Source organism: Schistocerca serialis, chromosome 3 (assembly GCF_023864345.2).
Source record: "Schistocerca serialis cubense isolate TAMUIC-IGC-003099 chromosome 3, iqSchSeri2.2, whole genome shotgun sequence".
Classification (NCBI taxonomy): domain Eukaryota; kingdom Metazoa; phylum Arthropoda; class Insecta; order Orthoptera; family Acrididae; genus Schistocerca; species Schistocerca serialis.
The window spans coordinates 572,268,391-572,287,166 of record NC_064640.1 but is presented as its reverse complement, the minus strand read 5'-3'; the positions used below and the strand labels follow the sequence as shown (position 1 = coordinate 572,287,166).

At 43.9% G+C, this 18,776-nt stretch overlaps 1 protein-coding gene across 2 annotated transcripts in view; it reads left to right on the top strand.

Moving 5' to 3' along the window:
* Window positions 1-18,776, top strand: part of LOC126470465 (gelsolin, cytoplasmic) — a 298,993-nt gene that overhangs the window by 215,542 nt on the left and 64,675 nt on the right. For both annotated transcript variants that reach the window (XM_050098324.1, XM_050098325.1), the window contains exon 4: window positions 8,222-8,345. In XM_050098324.1, the coding sequence (XP_049954281.1) occupies window positions 8,222-8,345 (124 nt within the window). The remainder of the gene's footprint in view (window positions 1-8,221; window positions 8,346-18,776) is intronic.

Genomic DNA, 18,776 nt, shown 5'->3' with positions numbered 1-18,776 from the left:
TCTCTATCAATGGTGTTATGCTATTTACTGTACAGAACTGTGTATACGCTATTTTTCTCAGTACCTCCCAGTTACAGGATTCTGCTGGTTTTTGCAGACTATCTGTGCTACTGATTTCAACCTTCTGCATTCTTCCAGTTAAATACACTCCTGGAAATTGAAATAAGAACACCGTGAATTCATTGTCCCAGGAAGGGGAAACTTTATTGACACATTCCTGGGGTCAGATACATCACATGATCACACTGACAGTACCACAGGCACATAGACACAGGCAACAGAGCATGCACAATGTCGGCACTAGTACAGTGTATATCCACCTTTCGCAGCAATGCAGGCTGCTATTCTCCCATGGAGACGATCGTAGAGATGCTGGATGTAGACCTGTGGAACGGCTTGCCATGCCATTTCCACCTGGCGCCTCAGTTGGACCAGCGTTCGTGCTGGACGTGCAGACCGCGTGAGACGACGCTTCATCCAGTCCCAAACATTCTCAATGGGGGACAGATCCGGAGATCTTGCTGGCCAGGGTAGTTGACTTACACCTTCTAGAGCACGTTGGGTGGCACGGCATACATGCGGACGTGCATTGTCCTGTTGGAACAGCAAGTTCCCTTGCCGGTCTAGGAATGGTAGAACGATGGGTTCGATGACGGTTTGGATGTACCGTGCACTATTCAGGGTCCCCTCGACGATCACCAGTGGTGTACGGCCAGTGTAGGAGATCGCTCCCCACACCATGATGCCGGGTGTTGGCCCTGTGTGCCTGGGTCGTATGCAGTCCTGATTGTGGCGCTCACCTGCACGGCGCCAAACACGCATACGACCATCATTGGCACCAAGGCAGAAGCGACTCTCATCGCTGAAGACGACACGTCTCCATTCGTCCCTCCATTCACGCCTGTCGCGACACCACTGGAGGCGGGCTGCACGATGTTGGGGCGTGAGCGGAAGACGGCCTAACGGTGTGCGGGACCGTAGCCCAGCTTCATGGAGACGGTTGCGAATGGTCCTCGCCGATACCCCAGGAGCAACAGTGTCCCTAATTTGCTGGGAAGTGGCGGTGCGGTCCCCTACGGCACTGCGTAGGATCCTACGGTCTTGGCGTGCATCCGTGCGTCGCTGCGGTCCGGTCCCAGGTCGACGGGCACGTGCACCTTCCGCCGACCACTGGCGACAACATCGATGTACTGTGGAGACCTCACGCCCCACGTGTTGAGCAATTCGGCAGTACGTCCACCCGGCCTCCCGCATGCCCACTATACGCCCCCGCTCAAAGTCCGTCTACTGCACATACGGTTCACGTCCACGCTGTCGCGGCATGCTACCAGTGTTAAAGACTGCGATGGAGCTCCGTATGCCACGGCAAACTGGCTGACACTGACGGCGGCGGTGCACAAATGCTGCGCAGCTAGCGCCATTCGACGGCCAACACCGCGGTTCCTGGTGTGTCCGCTGTGCCGTGCGTGTGATCATTGCTTGTACAGCCCTCTCGCAGTGTCCGGAGCAAGTATGGTGGGTCTGACACACCGGTGTCAATGTGTTCTTTTTTCCATTTCCAGGAGTGTATGTATTAAACCATTTGTGCACTGTCCCACTCATACCACAGTGCATAAGCTTATCTGGAAGAATTTAAATATTCACTCAGTCATAAGTGTTTGAGAGATCACAAAATACCCCAGTTCGTGACGTTTGGTTATTCACAGGATTTAATAGTTGATTAGTGAAAGCATATATAGCATTTTCTGTTGAAAAACCTTTCTGAAAACCAAACTGACATTTTGTTAGTACTTCATTTTTACAAATATCAAGCTACTCTTGAATACATTACCTTTTTAAGAATTTTACATAAAGCTGTCAGAAGCGAGAATGGGCTGTAGTTGTTAGCATCAGACCTATCCTCTTTTTATGCAATGGTTAACTGGAAGCATATTTCAGTCTATCAGCAAAACTGCCCTGTTTCAGTGAGCTGCCACAAATGTGGCTGAGAATCCTACTTATCTGTTGGGAACAAGCTTTAGTACTTCCCTTTTAACAATATTTGAAATTGTTTAAATTTTATTATCAGAGGTGTAAATCTCAGACATAGTTCACATGCTTCTGGACTTCTTAATAACTTCTCTTAATACAGTGCACTAGTTATTATAAAGTTTTACTGTTTCTGGATCACTACTCCTTCTAACTATCAGATTCCAATTTTATGTTCGTAAGACATTTTTATCCCTTTAATAAGTCATAGCTTTCTAGATGGTTTCTTACAATTACATTTCACTGTCTTCTTAGGGGAAACTGTTTTCAAATATACTCACAAAGGCATCATGAAATAGATTAAATTTGAAGTTAGCATCAGGTTCCCTGAACGTCTCAACCCGATTTAACGGTTGCAAACTTTCCTCAAAATTTGCAGTTGGTAAATCATTAATTGAACACACTATTTGGGAGGACTGTTTTGCATTACTGTATGGAGCTATGTCATATACTGCAGCTAGCTATGCATCATGATCAGACACCCCATTCTTAACAGGAAAAGCTTTTATTTGATTAAATTTGTAAAAAACATTATCTGTCAGAATCGCTCAGAAAATATAAATTGAAATCCCCACAAATAATTTGCTTCCCTCTGTCGGACACATAGAACAACAAAGAATAAAAGTTTTTCAGAGTTAGCTGAACATTTTCCAGTGGACCTATGCACAGCTAAAATTATAAAAGCGACATTGTGCTTCTATATCTTGCTGTACACAAAACTTTTTATTTTCTAAATTTTTCACACTACGATAAATTTTTCACACTACGATAAATTTTAATATATATGGCAACTCCTCCTCCTCTCCATAGTCTCTCTACTTATGTGTGCTGAAAGCTTATATCCACTTAAATTTACCTTCCATATACCTGTAAATTTATCAAGTTGAGACAGGCATAGTGCATCTATACCACTCTGTTTTTAAATGAACAAGAAGCTCATGTACTTTGTTTTTTAATCTCCTGATATACTGATGCGGTATACTGACATTATTTATCACTGTACTTTTATGAGAATATTGTGATATTTTAACATCTCTAATTCATGCCTGTCTGAGCTTCTCATTAAGCTTAATTTCATTCAATGTTGAATCATTGGACACTGATCTTAACGTAGAGGATAGAGGTACTCCCATGAGTTTGTGCCCCCCCCCCCCTCCCCCCAATTTCAAGATAAGATTTTGCTATTGTCCCAGCCAATTTACACTTCCTTTTCATGTTGAGATGCAGGCCATGCCTTGTGAAGTCCCACCTACCAATAGCATCAACAGGAACCAAACATATGCCTCACAAAATAGCTGCCCAAAGCAGCTGATCTAGCTCCATATTGCTCATCCTGACAGAGGTGTTCAACTGGGGCTGCTCGTACAACATGAAAACAGGAACCAAGCCAACATTTGTATGGTTAATTGCAGATGCTATTTTTACTAGATCACACACAATATTGTAGCCCTGATCCCTATCAGTACTATTTCCTTCTCCACCAACTGTTAAAACATGATCCTGCTGTGTAAAACCGATGCACAATGATCCTACTGACTCATCTCTTGGCACTCCCCCTATCACTTGGCATGCAAATAATAGCTAGGGTGCAAACTTCAAAATTCTTGGGTGCAGGGTGCACACTTCAAAATTCTTGGGTGTTCATATTGATCGAGAATTTCAACTGGAAAAAGCACAATTTAGAACTCCTAAAACAACTAAGTTCAGCCACATTCGCACTTGGAATTATTGCAAATCTTGAGGTGAGACGAATTGGTAACTTGCCATACTTTGCATATTTTCATTCAAAAATGTCGTATTGAATAATGTTGTGTGGCTAACTCATCTTTTAAGAAAGGAAGCCTTCATTGCTCATAAACCTGCTGTAAGATTAATATGTGGTGATCACCCATGATCATCTTGTAGGCATATGTTTAAGGAGTTGGTCATTCTGACTACTGCTTCACAGTATATTTGTTCTCTCATGAAGTTTGTTGTAAATAATCCAGTACAGTTCAAAAGGAGCAACAATGTACATAATTACAATACCAGAAGGAAAAATGACATAAATTACTCGGCATTAAGGGAGTCTTTAGCGCAAAATGGGGTGCATAGTGCTGCAACAAAACTTGATTGCTTGCCCATTGATGTAAAATGTCTGATTGCAAAGTAAAATTTGAAAACAAATTGAAAATGTTTCTCCTTGACAACTTCTGCTATTCCATAGAAGAAATTGTTACAGTAATCTGTAAAAGGTGGTGGGTAGGAATTACTTACTCACATCTGTATATTTAAAAAACTTCTAAATGCACATCATCTAGAAATTAATTTGTGATGTGACTGTAAAATGATTCATTCTGTATCATTAGGATTTATTGTGCAGAATGATCCATGGAACATGAAACTAACAAACTCCTTTTGTAAGACTTGAAAGTCAAAAGAGAAATGGAGGTCCTGGTGCCTAAAGAGCAGTGTATCACAATCAAGGTGACAGTGGAAAAAATGAAGATCATTCATAAAGAAGTTTTCAACAGTTTGCTTGACATTTTGAAGAAATGAGGGTCACCACCTGATGCTCAGCTCGTCCTGCACATTACACATTGACACATCTTGCTTCTTTGAAGTGTCAGATATTGCCTCTCACTCTACTTTCACCATTTTCTCCTGACAAAACACCCGGTGCATTCCTCCCCTTTCCTTAAATGAAGAAACTATTGAATGGCAGGCATTTACAGAATGACAGGTGATTTTCAAGGTGGAATGATTCTGTAACAGCCAAAATACAGACCCTTCCAACAAAAGTGAATATGTAGAAGAGGAATAAGACATAACAAAGTTTCAGGATCTCAGCTCAATTTTTTTGACATGATAATGAAAAGTTTGACTACCTCTTGTAGCAATTAAAAAAATGTTACTTATGAAAATTGAGCAATACAGGAACAACATTTCAAGGATGTTACTGGTAAGATGATTTAGTAATAGACAGTGATTCAGATTCCACATCTAGTTTCAGTATCAGTATGGTGCTCTAGTCTCCAACACTTGGGCTTTGTACTCTGGCCACAGCTGCATGTAAATATCGCGGCCCCACACTTGTCTGTTCTAGCTATTCTATGAAGCCCTCAATATGTGCCATTAATAGTAGAGTAATTGTCTTTATCAGTGTCAATGAAATTCACCAACAGCTGTGTATCTTAATATGTTGTTTTATTTTATTTTGAAGGCTACCAGTTTCAGCATTTCACTATGCCACATTCAGGCCCCATATGCATCTCTCCAAATAAATGAAAATGTCATGTAGACCCATAAATCTCCGGATGTCATGTGTTAACACTAGTGCTTCATTCGAAGACCTGTTGTCAAGTCTTTGTATGAAGCCCTACTGTAACTGCTAAAAAAAAACTGTGAAATATTGTAAACAAACTTTCTGCAATCACACAATAAACATGTGTACTAAATTCCCTTGTTATATATAATTGTTGAATGGTAAAACACATACCATTTTGTGGGTTCCACGTGACTCTCATTAGTGAAATTCTGGGGAAGCGTCACCAAGAAAAAAAAAAAAAAAAATCGGAAAACCACAGATAAGATGAACTGGCAACTAAAAGGAAAGCAGTTTTCAAGGTCTTTTGATTTGTCTCGGAGAGGTAGTCACCCTGTGATAAGGTACATTGTGTGCAGCAAGAAAAATCGTAGGTACTGTTTCAACAATGTTGTGTCAGTGTGTGTGCATTTCCATGTTCTGAACTGTACCATACCCCAAATAATTGACGAAGTGTAACATATTTCTTAATTACGAAGTTTTTAATGAGTTAAGAGACAAAACTGCAATAATAATTTAGTGTCAAAATAACCAGGGCTCCTGTGGAGCACACTATGCCACTCATGGAAAGTATACTGTTGCAGCAGTGCACAAGTTTAAGTTAAAATTTGTGCCCAATAATATTTTTTCTTTTCTTTTTCTCTGCCCACTGCTGCACCCTTCTCACTTTTCATACTGATAGTTTATAACATTGACTCTTTTTCCATATTAACAAGTTGCCACAGGCTGAAACTTCTTGTGCCACATACTAGGCATCTCACATGTAGTCACATGTCGGGCAGGGTCAAATAGTTAACATAACCAAACCTAATCATCTCAATTCGGTATGTATGGTTGATAGGTGACTGCACCTGTTATACCATAAGAAACATCCAGTTCCCAGTCTGGCACACTTATCACAAGCTGTGTGGCAATGGATTGCCTCCCAGCTGATGTATCAGGCTCCCTTTTCGTGGACGCTTTCACCATCTACTGCAGCGCGCAGCATACATGTTTCCTGGAGCGCTGTCTTCAGCGTTGTCTTGACCGTCTTTACTCCTGGAGTGTCCGCCAATGGCTTCCGTTTTTCTGCCGAGAAGACGGTCTGTATTAACTTCTGGCGCTACAAATAGTTTCTCCCACCGTCCTTACATCTCAATCCTGTTGCTCTCCCATTCGTGGAGACAACAAAATTTTTAGGTCTTACATTTGACAGGAAACTTAGCTGGTCTCCACATGTCATATTTGGCTGCCTGTTGTACCCGTTCCCTAAATGTCCTCTGTGTTCTCAGCGGTATGTCGTGGGGAGCGGATCGAACTGTCCTACTTTGCCTATATCGGTCGATCGTCCTCTCAAAGCTGGATTATGGGAGCTTTGTATACTCCTCTGCATGGCTGTCCATCTTAAGCTGCCTCAACTCTGTACAACTCTATACTAGTCTCGTCGAGAGTCTTCATGCTGAATCCGGTGAATTGCCAGTAACCTACCGGCGTGATATACTGCTTTGTCGGTATGCCTGTCGGCTATTATCAATGCCCGACCACCCGTCTTATCATTCCTTTTTTGACGATTCTCTCGACCGTCAGTATGGGTTGTATGTATCTGCCCCGCTACCCCCTGGAGTCCGCTTTCGTCACCTCCTTCAGCAACTTGATTTTCCACTCCCTGCAACCTTTAGAGTGGGCGAGAGCCAAGCACCACCTTGGCTCCAGGCTCAGGTTCGCGTTCACCTTGACCTCAGATCGCTCCAAAAGGAGGTTACCCCAGCTTCGGTATACCGCTCGTGGTTTGTCGAACTTCGTTCGAAGTTCATCAATACGATCTTCATTTATACAGATGGCTCCAAGACCAATGACGGCATCGGGTGTTCTTATATTGTCGGGGCACACAGTTTCAAATACCAGCTCCGTGGCTATTGTTTGGTCTTCACAGCTGAGCTATTCGTCCTCTATCAGGCTGTTCTTTACATCTGCTGTCACTGACATTCTGCTTATGTCATCTGCTCTAATTCCCTGAGCACCATCCAGAGCCTCAGTGATCTGTGTCCGGTTCACCCTTTCGTGCACTGGATCCAACGCTCTCCTCAGCAGCTGGTGGACGACGGTTCTCCAGTTACCTTTATGTGGGTTCCTGGCCGTGTCACTATCCCTGGGAACGAAGCTGCAGATGCTGCAGCCAAGGCTGCGGTCCTCCAGCCTCGGACAGCTTCTTGTTGTGTGCCTTCATCTGATTTTAGCAGGGTCATTTCTCAGCTCATCTTATCGCTGTAGCATGCCGATTGGTCTAAGCGTACTGAAAACAAGCTTCCGGCCTTGAAACCTCTCCCCACGGCTTGGACGACCTCTTCACGCCCTCCTCGGCGGGAGGAGGTTGTTTTGGCCGGTTAAGGATTGGACACTGCCAGTTCAGCCATCGCCAACTGCTGACAGCTGCACCGGCGCCGTTCTGCCCATGTGGGCAATTGCTGACAGTACGCCACATTCTAACGTCCTGTCCGAATTTTAACACACTGCGCATTGATCTTGGCCTGCCATGTACTCTGGATGAAATTTTAGCAGATGACCCAGGAGCAGCTGCTCGCGTTCTTCATTTTATCCACTTGACAAACCTGTAAGGACATTTGATTATGCTGTTTTCTTTTAATTCCTTGCCTGTTAATGTGCCTTTTATAGTGTTGTCCTTTTTAGTTGCTGTTTTAACATTGTGCCTCGCAGTGCATTCATAATTTAGTCTGGGCGCTAATGACCACTGTAGTTGTGTGCCCCCCCCAAAAAAAAACAAAAAAAAAAAAAAGGCTGTGGGGTACAACTTACTTGCTTGTTTAGTGTCAAAACATCTTGAGTACCTAATGCCAATGACCTCACTCATTGTTGTTTACATATGTGACAGTAAATTATATGCCCTTCTAGGATGAGGCTGGTGCAGCTGCTATCCTATCAGTAGAACTAGATGATCATCTTGGAGGGTCTCCTGTCCAACACCGTGAAGTGCAGGATCATGAATCTCAGCTTTTCTTGTCCTACTTCAGAGCTGGTAAGTGAATCATAAATACATAGAAAAAATTTAACACAGGGTTAGTTAACTGGTTCATTAGTCATTATTACAGTTTTGATTCATTGTTAGTCTTGTTTAAGTAGCCGTTTGCTGAATTTGTGAAATGTAAATTTGTATTTTAATGAGCCCTGATGTTGACATGACATTATAAAGTCTGCAAAATGAAAAAAAAATTCACATTAATTTATGATCACAGCTCATATGTTCCTGACTATCTAATGACTTTTCATATAGAAGAGAAAAGACCAATGTTTCAGTTGAGTGCTTTCTACTAAAACCACAATGTGATTTCATTAATATTTTAGATTTACATAGGAGATCAGAAAAAAACAGTGGTTTCACTTTAACAATTTTTAACAATATTGAAAAGTTCAGATGTATGAGAGATTTACAAACCAAGTCAGTCACTCAGAGATTGTGTGCACATACACTTACAAGATTTGGTATGTTACCTGTTCCTAATAAGATTTAAGAATTTAATAACGTGATTCCTTGTTGTATTTCCCGTATATTTGTTGGTGTGAGAAATATTTACCAGCTGAATTCTGTACGTCAGGTGTGGGATTTTCATGGGTTATATTGTAATCAATAAGATTTTTTGCGGTATTTACAAAACAACAGTTCAACACAGTAAATGATAATTTGTGATGATTAATTTGTTACTTCCTGTGTCTGTTTTTACATCATGCCAAACAGCTTCGATTTTGTTAGCTCTTTTTTTTGTTATATATGTAATTTTTCCAGTATTTTGGCATTTTTACCACCTTCCTGAGTATTGTTTTATAGTTCTTAAAGCATCTATTGAATTCAGGTGTTGCGAGACTTAGCTTAGTAATTCTGTATGGGGATCATTTCTGTGCACAAGATTTTCTAATGTGTGGAGTGATCCGTTTGCTTGTGGGAGTGGGTTTTGATGTAGTTTCAAGAAGAAATGCTTCATCAAAGTGATATATAACTGTATTGAAACAAAAAAGATCATCAGTTACTTTTGGTTGCTGTGTTTGTGAGATGTCACTTCTTGCATCTTCCACCAGAGGTGCTGGGTTTTGGTTTATTCTGTGTGTGCAGTGTGATGTTCCATGGGTGTTAGATAGAACAATAGTTTCTCGGCATTGATTCAGTTTTGTCAAACTCTTCTCTAGTGCTGATTACCAAGTGTGCAATTGTAGTTGTTTGGACGGTCAACACCTAGTTGTGCCAACATTAGTACCCTGACATGATCTCAGAGTACACCTTCAGTCCACAAAACCAGAAGAAACAGATAAAGATTGGCTCACAGATAAGGTCAATGCTCTTGACTGAATGGATTGGTCCCAAATTGCTGATTGGTCCCTCATGTCAGGTGATCAGGAGGTGTGAACAGTCACCTAAGGGGGGTGTGCCCCCTTGTGAAGGTGCCCCCCAGTTGGAAGGAGCACTCATAGGGATTTTCTTGCAATGAGTCAATGATCTTCACATTCAATACCTATGAAACGGAAATGTAATGAGGGTAATGATTCAAAGGCCCTTCCCACTGCTCCATTGTTCCTTGTGGTCCCATGTACTGAAGACAGTCAATCCTTCACCATGGTAAACCCATTTATTATTCAGAAAGGTGTTGATGCAGTTGCCGGCCCTGTGAAATGCTGCTATGGTTTATGGAATGGTGCTTCGCTTTTGGAGACTACTTCTGATTCTCAAGCACAACAACTGCTTGCTGCCTCGCTTCTCTACGGCTACCCTGTTGGTGTCGAGGCCCATAGAACTTTGTATTCTTCCTGTGGTGTAATTTACACCAGGCTGCTCGACGGTCTGACTGAGGGCGAAATCCAATCTTACATCTCTTATCAGGGTGTCATTGCCGTATATCGTGTAATGAAAAAGGTAGATACTTCCGTAGTGCCCACACAAGCTCTTTTTCTCACCTTTGATAGTGTGGTGCTTCTGTCCAAGATCAAAGCAGGCTATGAAATTATCACAGTCCAGCTGTACATTCCAAACCAAATGCACTGTTACCAGTGTCATTATTTCAACCACACTAGAACATCTCGCCAACATCCAGCCAGATGTGCAACCTGTTGTAGGGATGTGCATGAGGGAGATTGTCCACCTCGTTCCTGCTGTATCAACTGCAATAGAGACCATGCCGCCGACTCTCTGGATTGTCCCCTGTGTCTTGATGAGCAGGCTGTCCAAGAAATACGGGTAAAGGGAAAATTGCCTTACCCAGTCGATTATAAGTTACTGGCTACTTGCAAACCATGCATTCTCCCGTCTGGCACCTATAGTTCCATTCTTGTTACCCTTGCTCTATGAAGGATATGGCCACACAGACATGCGACCTCAAGTCTCCAATCCAGCTCTTGAGTTTGTGAAATCGCCCAGTGTCAAGGTATCATTGCCATCGCCCCACCCAGCTGTGCAACAAGCCATCAAACTCTTGTCTCAAGGGACAAAGCCACCAGCTACACAACTAGTAGGCTGGAAAGGACAGAAGAAGTACCCCCGTGAAGACTTCTTCCGTCCCTTCAGTCAAACAACTCCCGAGTCTTCCTCTAACCAGAAAGGCTTGAAGAAGTCCATGAAAGGCAAACAGTCTTCTCCTTTGCCAACTTGAAGAGCCTGCTTGATGGCGTCGCCACGTGATACCTTAGCCCGGCCGGCCTCCGTGTCACCGGTGCACACAACAAACTGTTTTTTATGTGTTGGACTCCACAGACTGACTGCACAAGCAAGCCGATGCTTCTCTGGACCCCCATGGAGCAAGATCCTCCTGCTTCTGTGCTCTGTAGTAGTGACTCCTCACAGGCTGTCACTCGACAGCCGCCGAGGTGAGACCTCTACATCTGTTCCTCATCATGGCTCTCCTCCTATGGAACATTCATGGCCTTCAGTCCCACAAAGAGGATTTATGGCTGCTTTTAGCATCACAGGGTCCCCTTGTACTCCGCCGTCAGGAAACGAAGTTGTGCCCTCACAACCACTTAGAGCTTTCACATTTCTTACTGATTTGTTTTGACTCCCCCTCCCCAAGGTCGGCATTCCATCTCGTGGGGATGTCATGCTGTTCATATGGGATGACATTTGTAGTCAACCCATCTCCCTGACTACCCATCTTCAAGCTGTTGCAGTTCACCTTCCCCCCTCTCCCCACAACTTTTTCCTTCTGTACCATTTATGTCCGTCTGTCATTTGATGTCACCAGGGCAGACTTCCTTCAGCTTATTAGGCAGCTGCCTCCCCCATTTTTGCTACTTGGTGACTTTAATGTGCATCATCCCCTTTGGGGTTTTCCCAGAACCTCTCAGATAGGTGCCCTCTTTGCTGATCTTTTTAACCAAACTAACCTCTCCTGCCTTAACACTGGAGCACCTACTTTCCTTCACATTCCTTGCACATCTATTCCCATTTGGACCTGTCCTTCTGCCCTGCCCACCTTGCCAATTGTCTTCCCTGGTCCGTTCTTTCTGACACCTTCTCGAGCAACCATTTCCCGTGTGCTATCCGTTTGCAGTCTCCTACCCCTCCATGTGCATGTCCAAATGGCAGCTTTGCAAGGCTGACTGGCAGCTTTACTCTTCCCTGGTGACCTCAGAAGAAAAAGATTTCCCCAGTTGTGATGACCAAGTTGAATATCTCACAAATGTTATCCTTACTACTGTAGAACGTTCCATTCCTCGCACTTCCTTTTTACCATGTCGTGTCCCAGTGCCTTGGTGGCCTGAGACATGCCACGGTACAGTTCACACATGGAGACGTGCTCTCCGTGTTTTTTAACGATCATCCTATGATGGCAAACTGTATTCATTATAAACAGGTGCATTTAAAGTGTTGCTGCATTCTTCGGGATAGCAAAAGATCTAGCTGGATTTCCTTCACTAGTTCTTTTTAACAGTTTCACCCCTTCCTGTGTCATGTAGGCCAACCTCCGATGGCTCTCTGGGACCAAGATCCATTCCCCAATTTCTGGCCTGACAATAGGAGACAATGTCATTGTGGACCCTATTGCTATCTCCAACATCTTGGGCCACCATTTTGTGGACATTTCAAGCTCTTCCCACTATCACCCTGCCTTCCTCCATCGGAAATGAGCAGAGGAGGCTCGAGCAATACCATTCTCTTCTCAGAATTGCGAGTGCTACAATGCTGCCTTCATTATGAGGAAGCTAGATCGTGCTCTCAGTTCATCTCGATCCTCCACCCCAGGGCCAGACGCCATCCACATCCTGATGTTGCAGCACCTTTCTCTTGTGGACAAGCACTTTCTGCTTAACATGTACAACCACATCTGGGCAGATGGCACATTTTCTGGATGCTGGCATGCTGTCATAGCTATACCTAAGCCTGGTAAGGACAAGAACCTTCCTTCTAGCTACTGCCCCATCTCTCTTACCAGCTGCATTTGCAAGGTGATGGAACGTAGGATTCATACCCGGCTGGTATGGTGGCTAGAGCCTTGCAATTCACTGACGAATGCACAGTGTGGATTTTGAGTGTGGTTTTCTGCAGTTGACCGTCTCGTTACTTTGTCCCCCCATGTCATGAATGGTTTTCTGTGGAAATCCCAGACTGTGGCCATGTTTTTCGATTTGGAAAAGGCCTACGACACCTGCTGGTATCCTCCGTGCTCTTTACATGTGGGACTTCCGTAGCCGCCTGCCCCGTTTCCTTCAGGCATTTTTAAAAGACCGGGTTTTCAAGGTGTGTGTGTGTGTGTGTGTGTGTGTGTGTGTGTGTGTGTGTGTGTGTGTGTGTGTGTGTTCTGCCTTGTCAGACACCTATATCCAGGAAAACAGTGTGCCTCAGGGTTTCATCCTGAGTGTCGTCCTCTTTGCTATCACCATTAACCCTATAATGGCCTGTCTCCTGCCAGGCATCTCCAGTTTCCTTTTTGTTGATTATTTTGGCACCTATTGCAGTTCTCCATGGACTTGTCTCACTGAGCATTGTCTTCAGAAATGTCTTGATCATCTTTACTCCTAGAGCATTAACAATGGCTTTAGCTTTTCCACTGACAAAACTGTCTGTATGAATTTCTGGCAATGCAGTTGGTTTCTCCCACCATCTTTACATCTTGGGCCTGTTGCCCTTTCATTCGTTGACACTTCTAAATTCCTGGGGCTCATGCTCACACTCTTGGTCCTCCAACGTGTTTTACCTGGCAGGCCGCTGTACATGGTTCCTCAGTGTCCTACAAGTCTTCAATGGTACTTCCTGGGGTGCTGACTGAACCACCCTCCTCTGTTTGTACCAGTCCCTTGTCCATTCGAAACTTGACTATGGGTGTTTTGTTTATGCATCTGCACATCCATCCCTCTTAATGCCATCTCAACACTAAGTACCATTGTGGCATCTATTCGGCCATGGGCTTCTTTTACACTAGCCCGGTAGAGAGTCTGTATGCTGAAGCTGCTGAACTCCCAATGTCCTACTGCTGTGACTTGCTCCTCAGCAGGTATGCATTCAGTTTGTCTGCCATGCATGGCCACACATCCTGTGCCTCCTCCTTCGATGATTCCTTTGATCGCCAGTATGCAGCATGCCCCTTTTTTCTGTTACCTCCTGGAGTCCACTTTCGGCAGTTGCTATGGCGGCTTAACTTCACACTAACTGCAACTTTCCCAGTGGGTGTGTACCCTTCACCACCTTGGCTTTGTGAAGTGGCCCCTGTTAACCTTGGCCTTAAATTGCTTCCTAAGAACACTACTCCAGCCTTGGTCTATCACCTTCAGTTTCACAACCTTCGCATGGAACTTTGTGATAGTACCTTTGTATATTCTGATGGCTCTCGTACTGATCGTGGGGTTGGGTGTGTCTTTAGTAATTGGCACCCATGTCTTTCGATATCAGCTTCCGGCACACTGCTCCATATTTACAGCTGAGCTCTTTGCCCTGTATCAGGCCATGGAGTGCATCCAGCGACACAGTGTTTTCTGTGTCCTCTGCTCAGACTCTGTGCCCTTCAAAGTCTATGTGCGCTGTACACTGCCCATCCCTTAGTGCAACAGATCCAGGAAAACTGTCACTTGCTCACTCTTGGTGGAGCCAGTGTGATGTTTGTGTGGGTTCCTGGTCATGTCACTCTCCCAGGAAACGAGGCTGCTGACACTGCTGCCAAGGCTTCAGTCCTCGTACCTCAGCCCGCGAGTTCCTATATTCCCTCCGATGATCTCTGTGTTGTCCTCTGTCAGGAGGTGGTGTCCCTTTGGCATTGCTAATGGTCCTCCCTTCATGGGAATAAGCTCCAGTGGCTTGGACAAACACCTCTTCACCTTCCCACCGGGAGGAGATCATTTTAACTAAGCTGCATTTTGGGCACTGTCTTTTTAGCTATTGTCATTTGATAAGTGGTGCTACCCCACCACTTCGTACACATTGCACCGAAGTTTTAACTGTCTGCACTTCCTGACAGAATGCTCATTTTTTTAACCATTTACATTCCCACGTGGGTTTGCCATCTGAGTTATCGGCCGTTTTAGCAAATGACGCCAAAGCTGTCAACTGTGTTTTACTTTTTATCCATCTAAGCAATATGGCGAAGTCCATTTAATTTTTAGTTTTGGACCTCAGTTTCTGTATGTTTTTTTTTCCCCCCTCCATGTGCTTGTTTTTAGCTGTTTTCTAGTATGTCCATTGGGATTTATGTATAGTCGTTTTTTAACTCCTCTCCGTCTTTGTGTTTATAGTTTTGACTTAGGCGCATATGACTCCAGTTTTTTTTTTTTTTTTTTTTTTTTCCCCTATTGTAAGAAATTGCATAATTGTTCCTCTATAAACTCATTAGCCCTGAGTGGCACAGAGCATCTGCTTTCTGTTTGCTATCACAGGAAGTTTGTAGATCAGTGATGGAAGTGTACTTCACCTTGTGCATACCCAAATGCCAGCAGCAGTCAGACATAGGTGCATCAGATAGCCAATTAGTCTCAGCATTTATTTATCAGTGATTGGAAGGAAGGATGAAAATTTATTTTTGACACTTGTTCAGACTTGTGTACATATCCACATACCTTAGTGTAAAATTGCCAGTCACAGACTTCATTCTGCCTCTCCAAAGCAAACAATTCATTCATAGTGACTTACAGCACTCATCGTATTGAGTTGGGACTCGGGAATGCTCCGTGCCTTCCCTTGGAATTCATCATTGCTGACGTCTTGGAACCCATAATCAGAGCAGACTTCCTAGTGGATTATCACCTGCTGTCAAATGTGGTGAATGCAAGACTTGACCTCAGCATCACAAGTCTTACCACTGCCAGATTCTGACGCAGTGTAGAAAATACAAAACAGCTAGCTCATCCAGGAGCAGGTTGTAAATACACCAAGCTACTTGAACAGTTTGCAACTATAACAGGATCTCCTGGTGCTCAGACACAGGTGTGTTAAAATACCATTAATTACATTAAAACAGCTGATAGCCCACCAGTTTTGTGCACACTTGCGCAATCGGCTCCCAACCATTGGGTTATCGCAAAGGCAGGATTCAACTCTATGCACAAATAAAGTTACTTCACCCTTCTAGCAGTTTGTGGTCATCACCTAGTATCCAAGAAATATGCTACGTGGTACTCGTGTAGTGATTATTGTGCACTTATGAAAGGACAGTGCCAGATAGATATCCAGTACCCATTTTAAGAGATTACAACTATGCTCTGCATGGTGCAACCATGTTCAGTGTGCTGGATTGCACAAATTCGTTCAGGCAGTCTCCCATGGCAGATGGTCATTCTGAAAAGTCATTCTAATGCCATTTGGCTTGTTTTGTGTCTTCATGACAGTTGATCTATCCAATGCTGCAATTTATTAGCCAAGGTTTATTGACTCAGTGATGCAATGATTATCATTGTGTTTTGCCTACCTAGATGACATCTTTGTCTTTGCATAGCAGCATCAGCAACACATCATGGAAATCTGTAAATGGCTAGAGCAAAATGGTGTGGTGTTGAATACTGTCAAGTGTGTATTTGGCTAACAGCAGATTACCTTCTTGGGCGATCTGATTCCATCAGCAGAGTCACTACAGCTTCCAGAAATTTGAAGTCATCATGAAGATTTCACAGCCTGAAATTATCAGGGAACCAAGTCATTTCCTAGGAGTGCTAAATTTTTACTAGCAGCATCATCCTTGTGTGACTGGATCACAGGAACCACTGACTGCAGCACTTTCCAGACGTAAAACTAAGGGAAAACCTCTGATCCAGTGGGTAGATGCAATGAGCCATGTCTTTGAATGAACAAAGAAAAGCATATCAGATGCTGCACTCCTAGCACACCCCACATTGGAAGCACCTCTTGCTTTGTTGGAGCATTATAACAGCTAGGTGATGATGCTGGACCACCACTTGCCTTCTTATCACACGAGCTCTCACCTTTGCAGCAGACATGAAGCTCTTACAGTAGTGAAATTCTTAGTGTTTGTGAATGGATAAAGTACTTTTGCCCCCAGTTGAGAACCAGAGTTTACAATATTTACTGATCAAAAGCTGCTTCTATAAGCTTTTAAGCAGAATAACAATAAACGATCACCACATCAGTAGATTAATTTGATTTCATTGCTCAATTCAGCACTGACATCAGTCACTTCAGGCACTGGCAGTGTGGTAGTAGACTGTCTTGCATTAGCAGTGTAACAAATGCTATTGATTTTACACAACTTGCAGCCACATGAATCTGACCAGAAACTCCAGAATCTACTGAAAGATCATCGTCTGCATTACAGTTAAACTGGTAGACATTCCTGGCACAGATATGAAGCTGTGCTGTGACACTTGAAGTGGAAGACCTCGTACTTTCCTGCCATCTGTATTCTGCAGATGTGCTCATTATAGGCATGGTGACTTTTGCTGCCGTGGTGTTTGATCAAAAACTCACCTGGTTTTAAAATGTTTGTATGGCTTGCCATGCAAAAGGATTGTCAAGAATAGACTCGCACGTGCGTTCAATGTCAGTGCAGCAAGGTATCAAGTCATGTGCTCACACTAGTGGGATATTTTGAAGATATGACAACAAGATTTGCACATGTGCACATAGACGTAGCAGGTCCGCTACCTTCATCAAATGGTAAGCACTACTTGTCAACAGCAATCATTCGATTCACTCATTGGCCAGAAGCAATAACAGTCAACATCATTTTGGCAGAAACCTTAGCCTTCACCTCTGCATCAAATTTGATTTTGTGCTATGGTTGTCTGCTGCATGTCATCCCAGACTGTGGCTGGTAATTCATATCAGAGACATTTACTCAACTTTTCAAACACTGTGGTGTGATTCATCGTAGGACAAGAAACTAACACTTGGTAAGCAAATGGCATGACTGAATGTTGGTACTGTTCTTTGAAAGCTGCACTTCTGTGTCAGGGCAGGAGTTAGATGACAGCCTCATCCTTGGTCCAGCTTGGTTTTTACAATGCACATAAATCACACTTCTATGCTTTGTCAGAAGAGGTCATGTATGACAATGCACTAAGGCTCCCTGGTGAATTCATTGACTCAAGTTCCAAGCAGCTTCCTGACTATGACCAAACACTTTGCCACCTGAAGGAACGTATTGCTCGCATTCATCCTCATTAAGCATCTAGAGATGGCACGAGACCAACCTATGTTCATCATGATTCACAAATGTGTATTTATCGTGCTACGCACCAGTACAACTGCCTTACATCAGCCTGCATTGTGTTATCAAAAGAGGAGCATGAACTCTGGATGTTCTAGTGAATGGCAAAACTACCACAGTCTTGCTCAAACAGTCCACAGGTGTACTGCCGGTCCATAGTGTCCAACAGGCACAATATTTTGATGATCAGACGTGTCACCATCGTCAGGTGTGCTGACAAACTGAGCTCCTGAGGGCGGGTGGCCATCTTAAATCCCCTCTCCTCGTGAGGCGTTCTCTCCGCGGTCCGCATCCGTGCATTAGTGGTCGCCGAGACGCTGGCATCGGCGTCTGTGGTGGTGTCGGTGTAATTGCCTCGTCCACCCCAGTTGCCCATTCGTTTCCTTTGCTGAGTGTCTTTTTAATTAGACTCAGTGCTGGTTCCCATGCCCTGCTGAGGTTGTAGCCGCACTCTTGGTTGATGAGTCTGTCCCTGGTATGAATTTAGATGGCCTCTCTATCAATGCTGTCCCAGTATTTAGATGTCTGTGCCAAGACCCTGGTATGTTGGTAGTCCACTTCGGGATTTTCGGACGAACAGTGCTCTGCGACTGCTGACTTGCTGGGGTACCCAAGTCGAGTGTGCCTCTGATGTTCTCGGCAACAATCTTTGATGGTGCACACTGTCTGTCCAATATAAGTCTTCCCACATTGACACGAAATCTGGTATATGCTGGCCTTCCGCAAACCGAGATCATCTTTGACACTTCCCAGTAATGCTAGTGTTTTATTTGGTGGGGCAAAAGACAGTTCCTACTCGGTGTTTCCTCAATATGCATCCT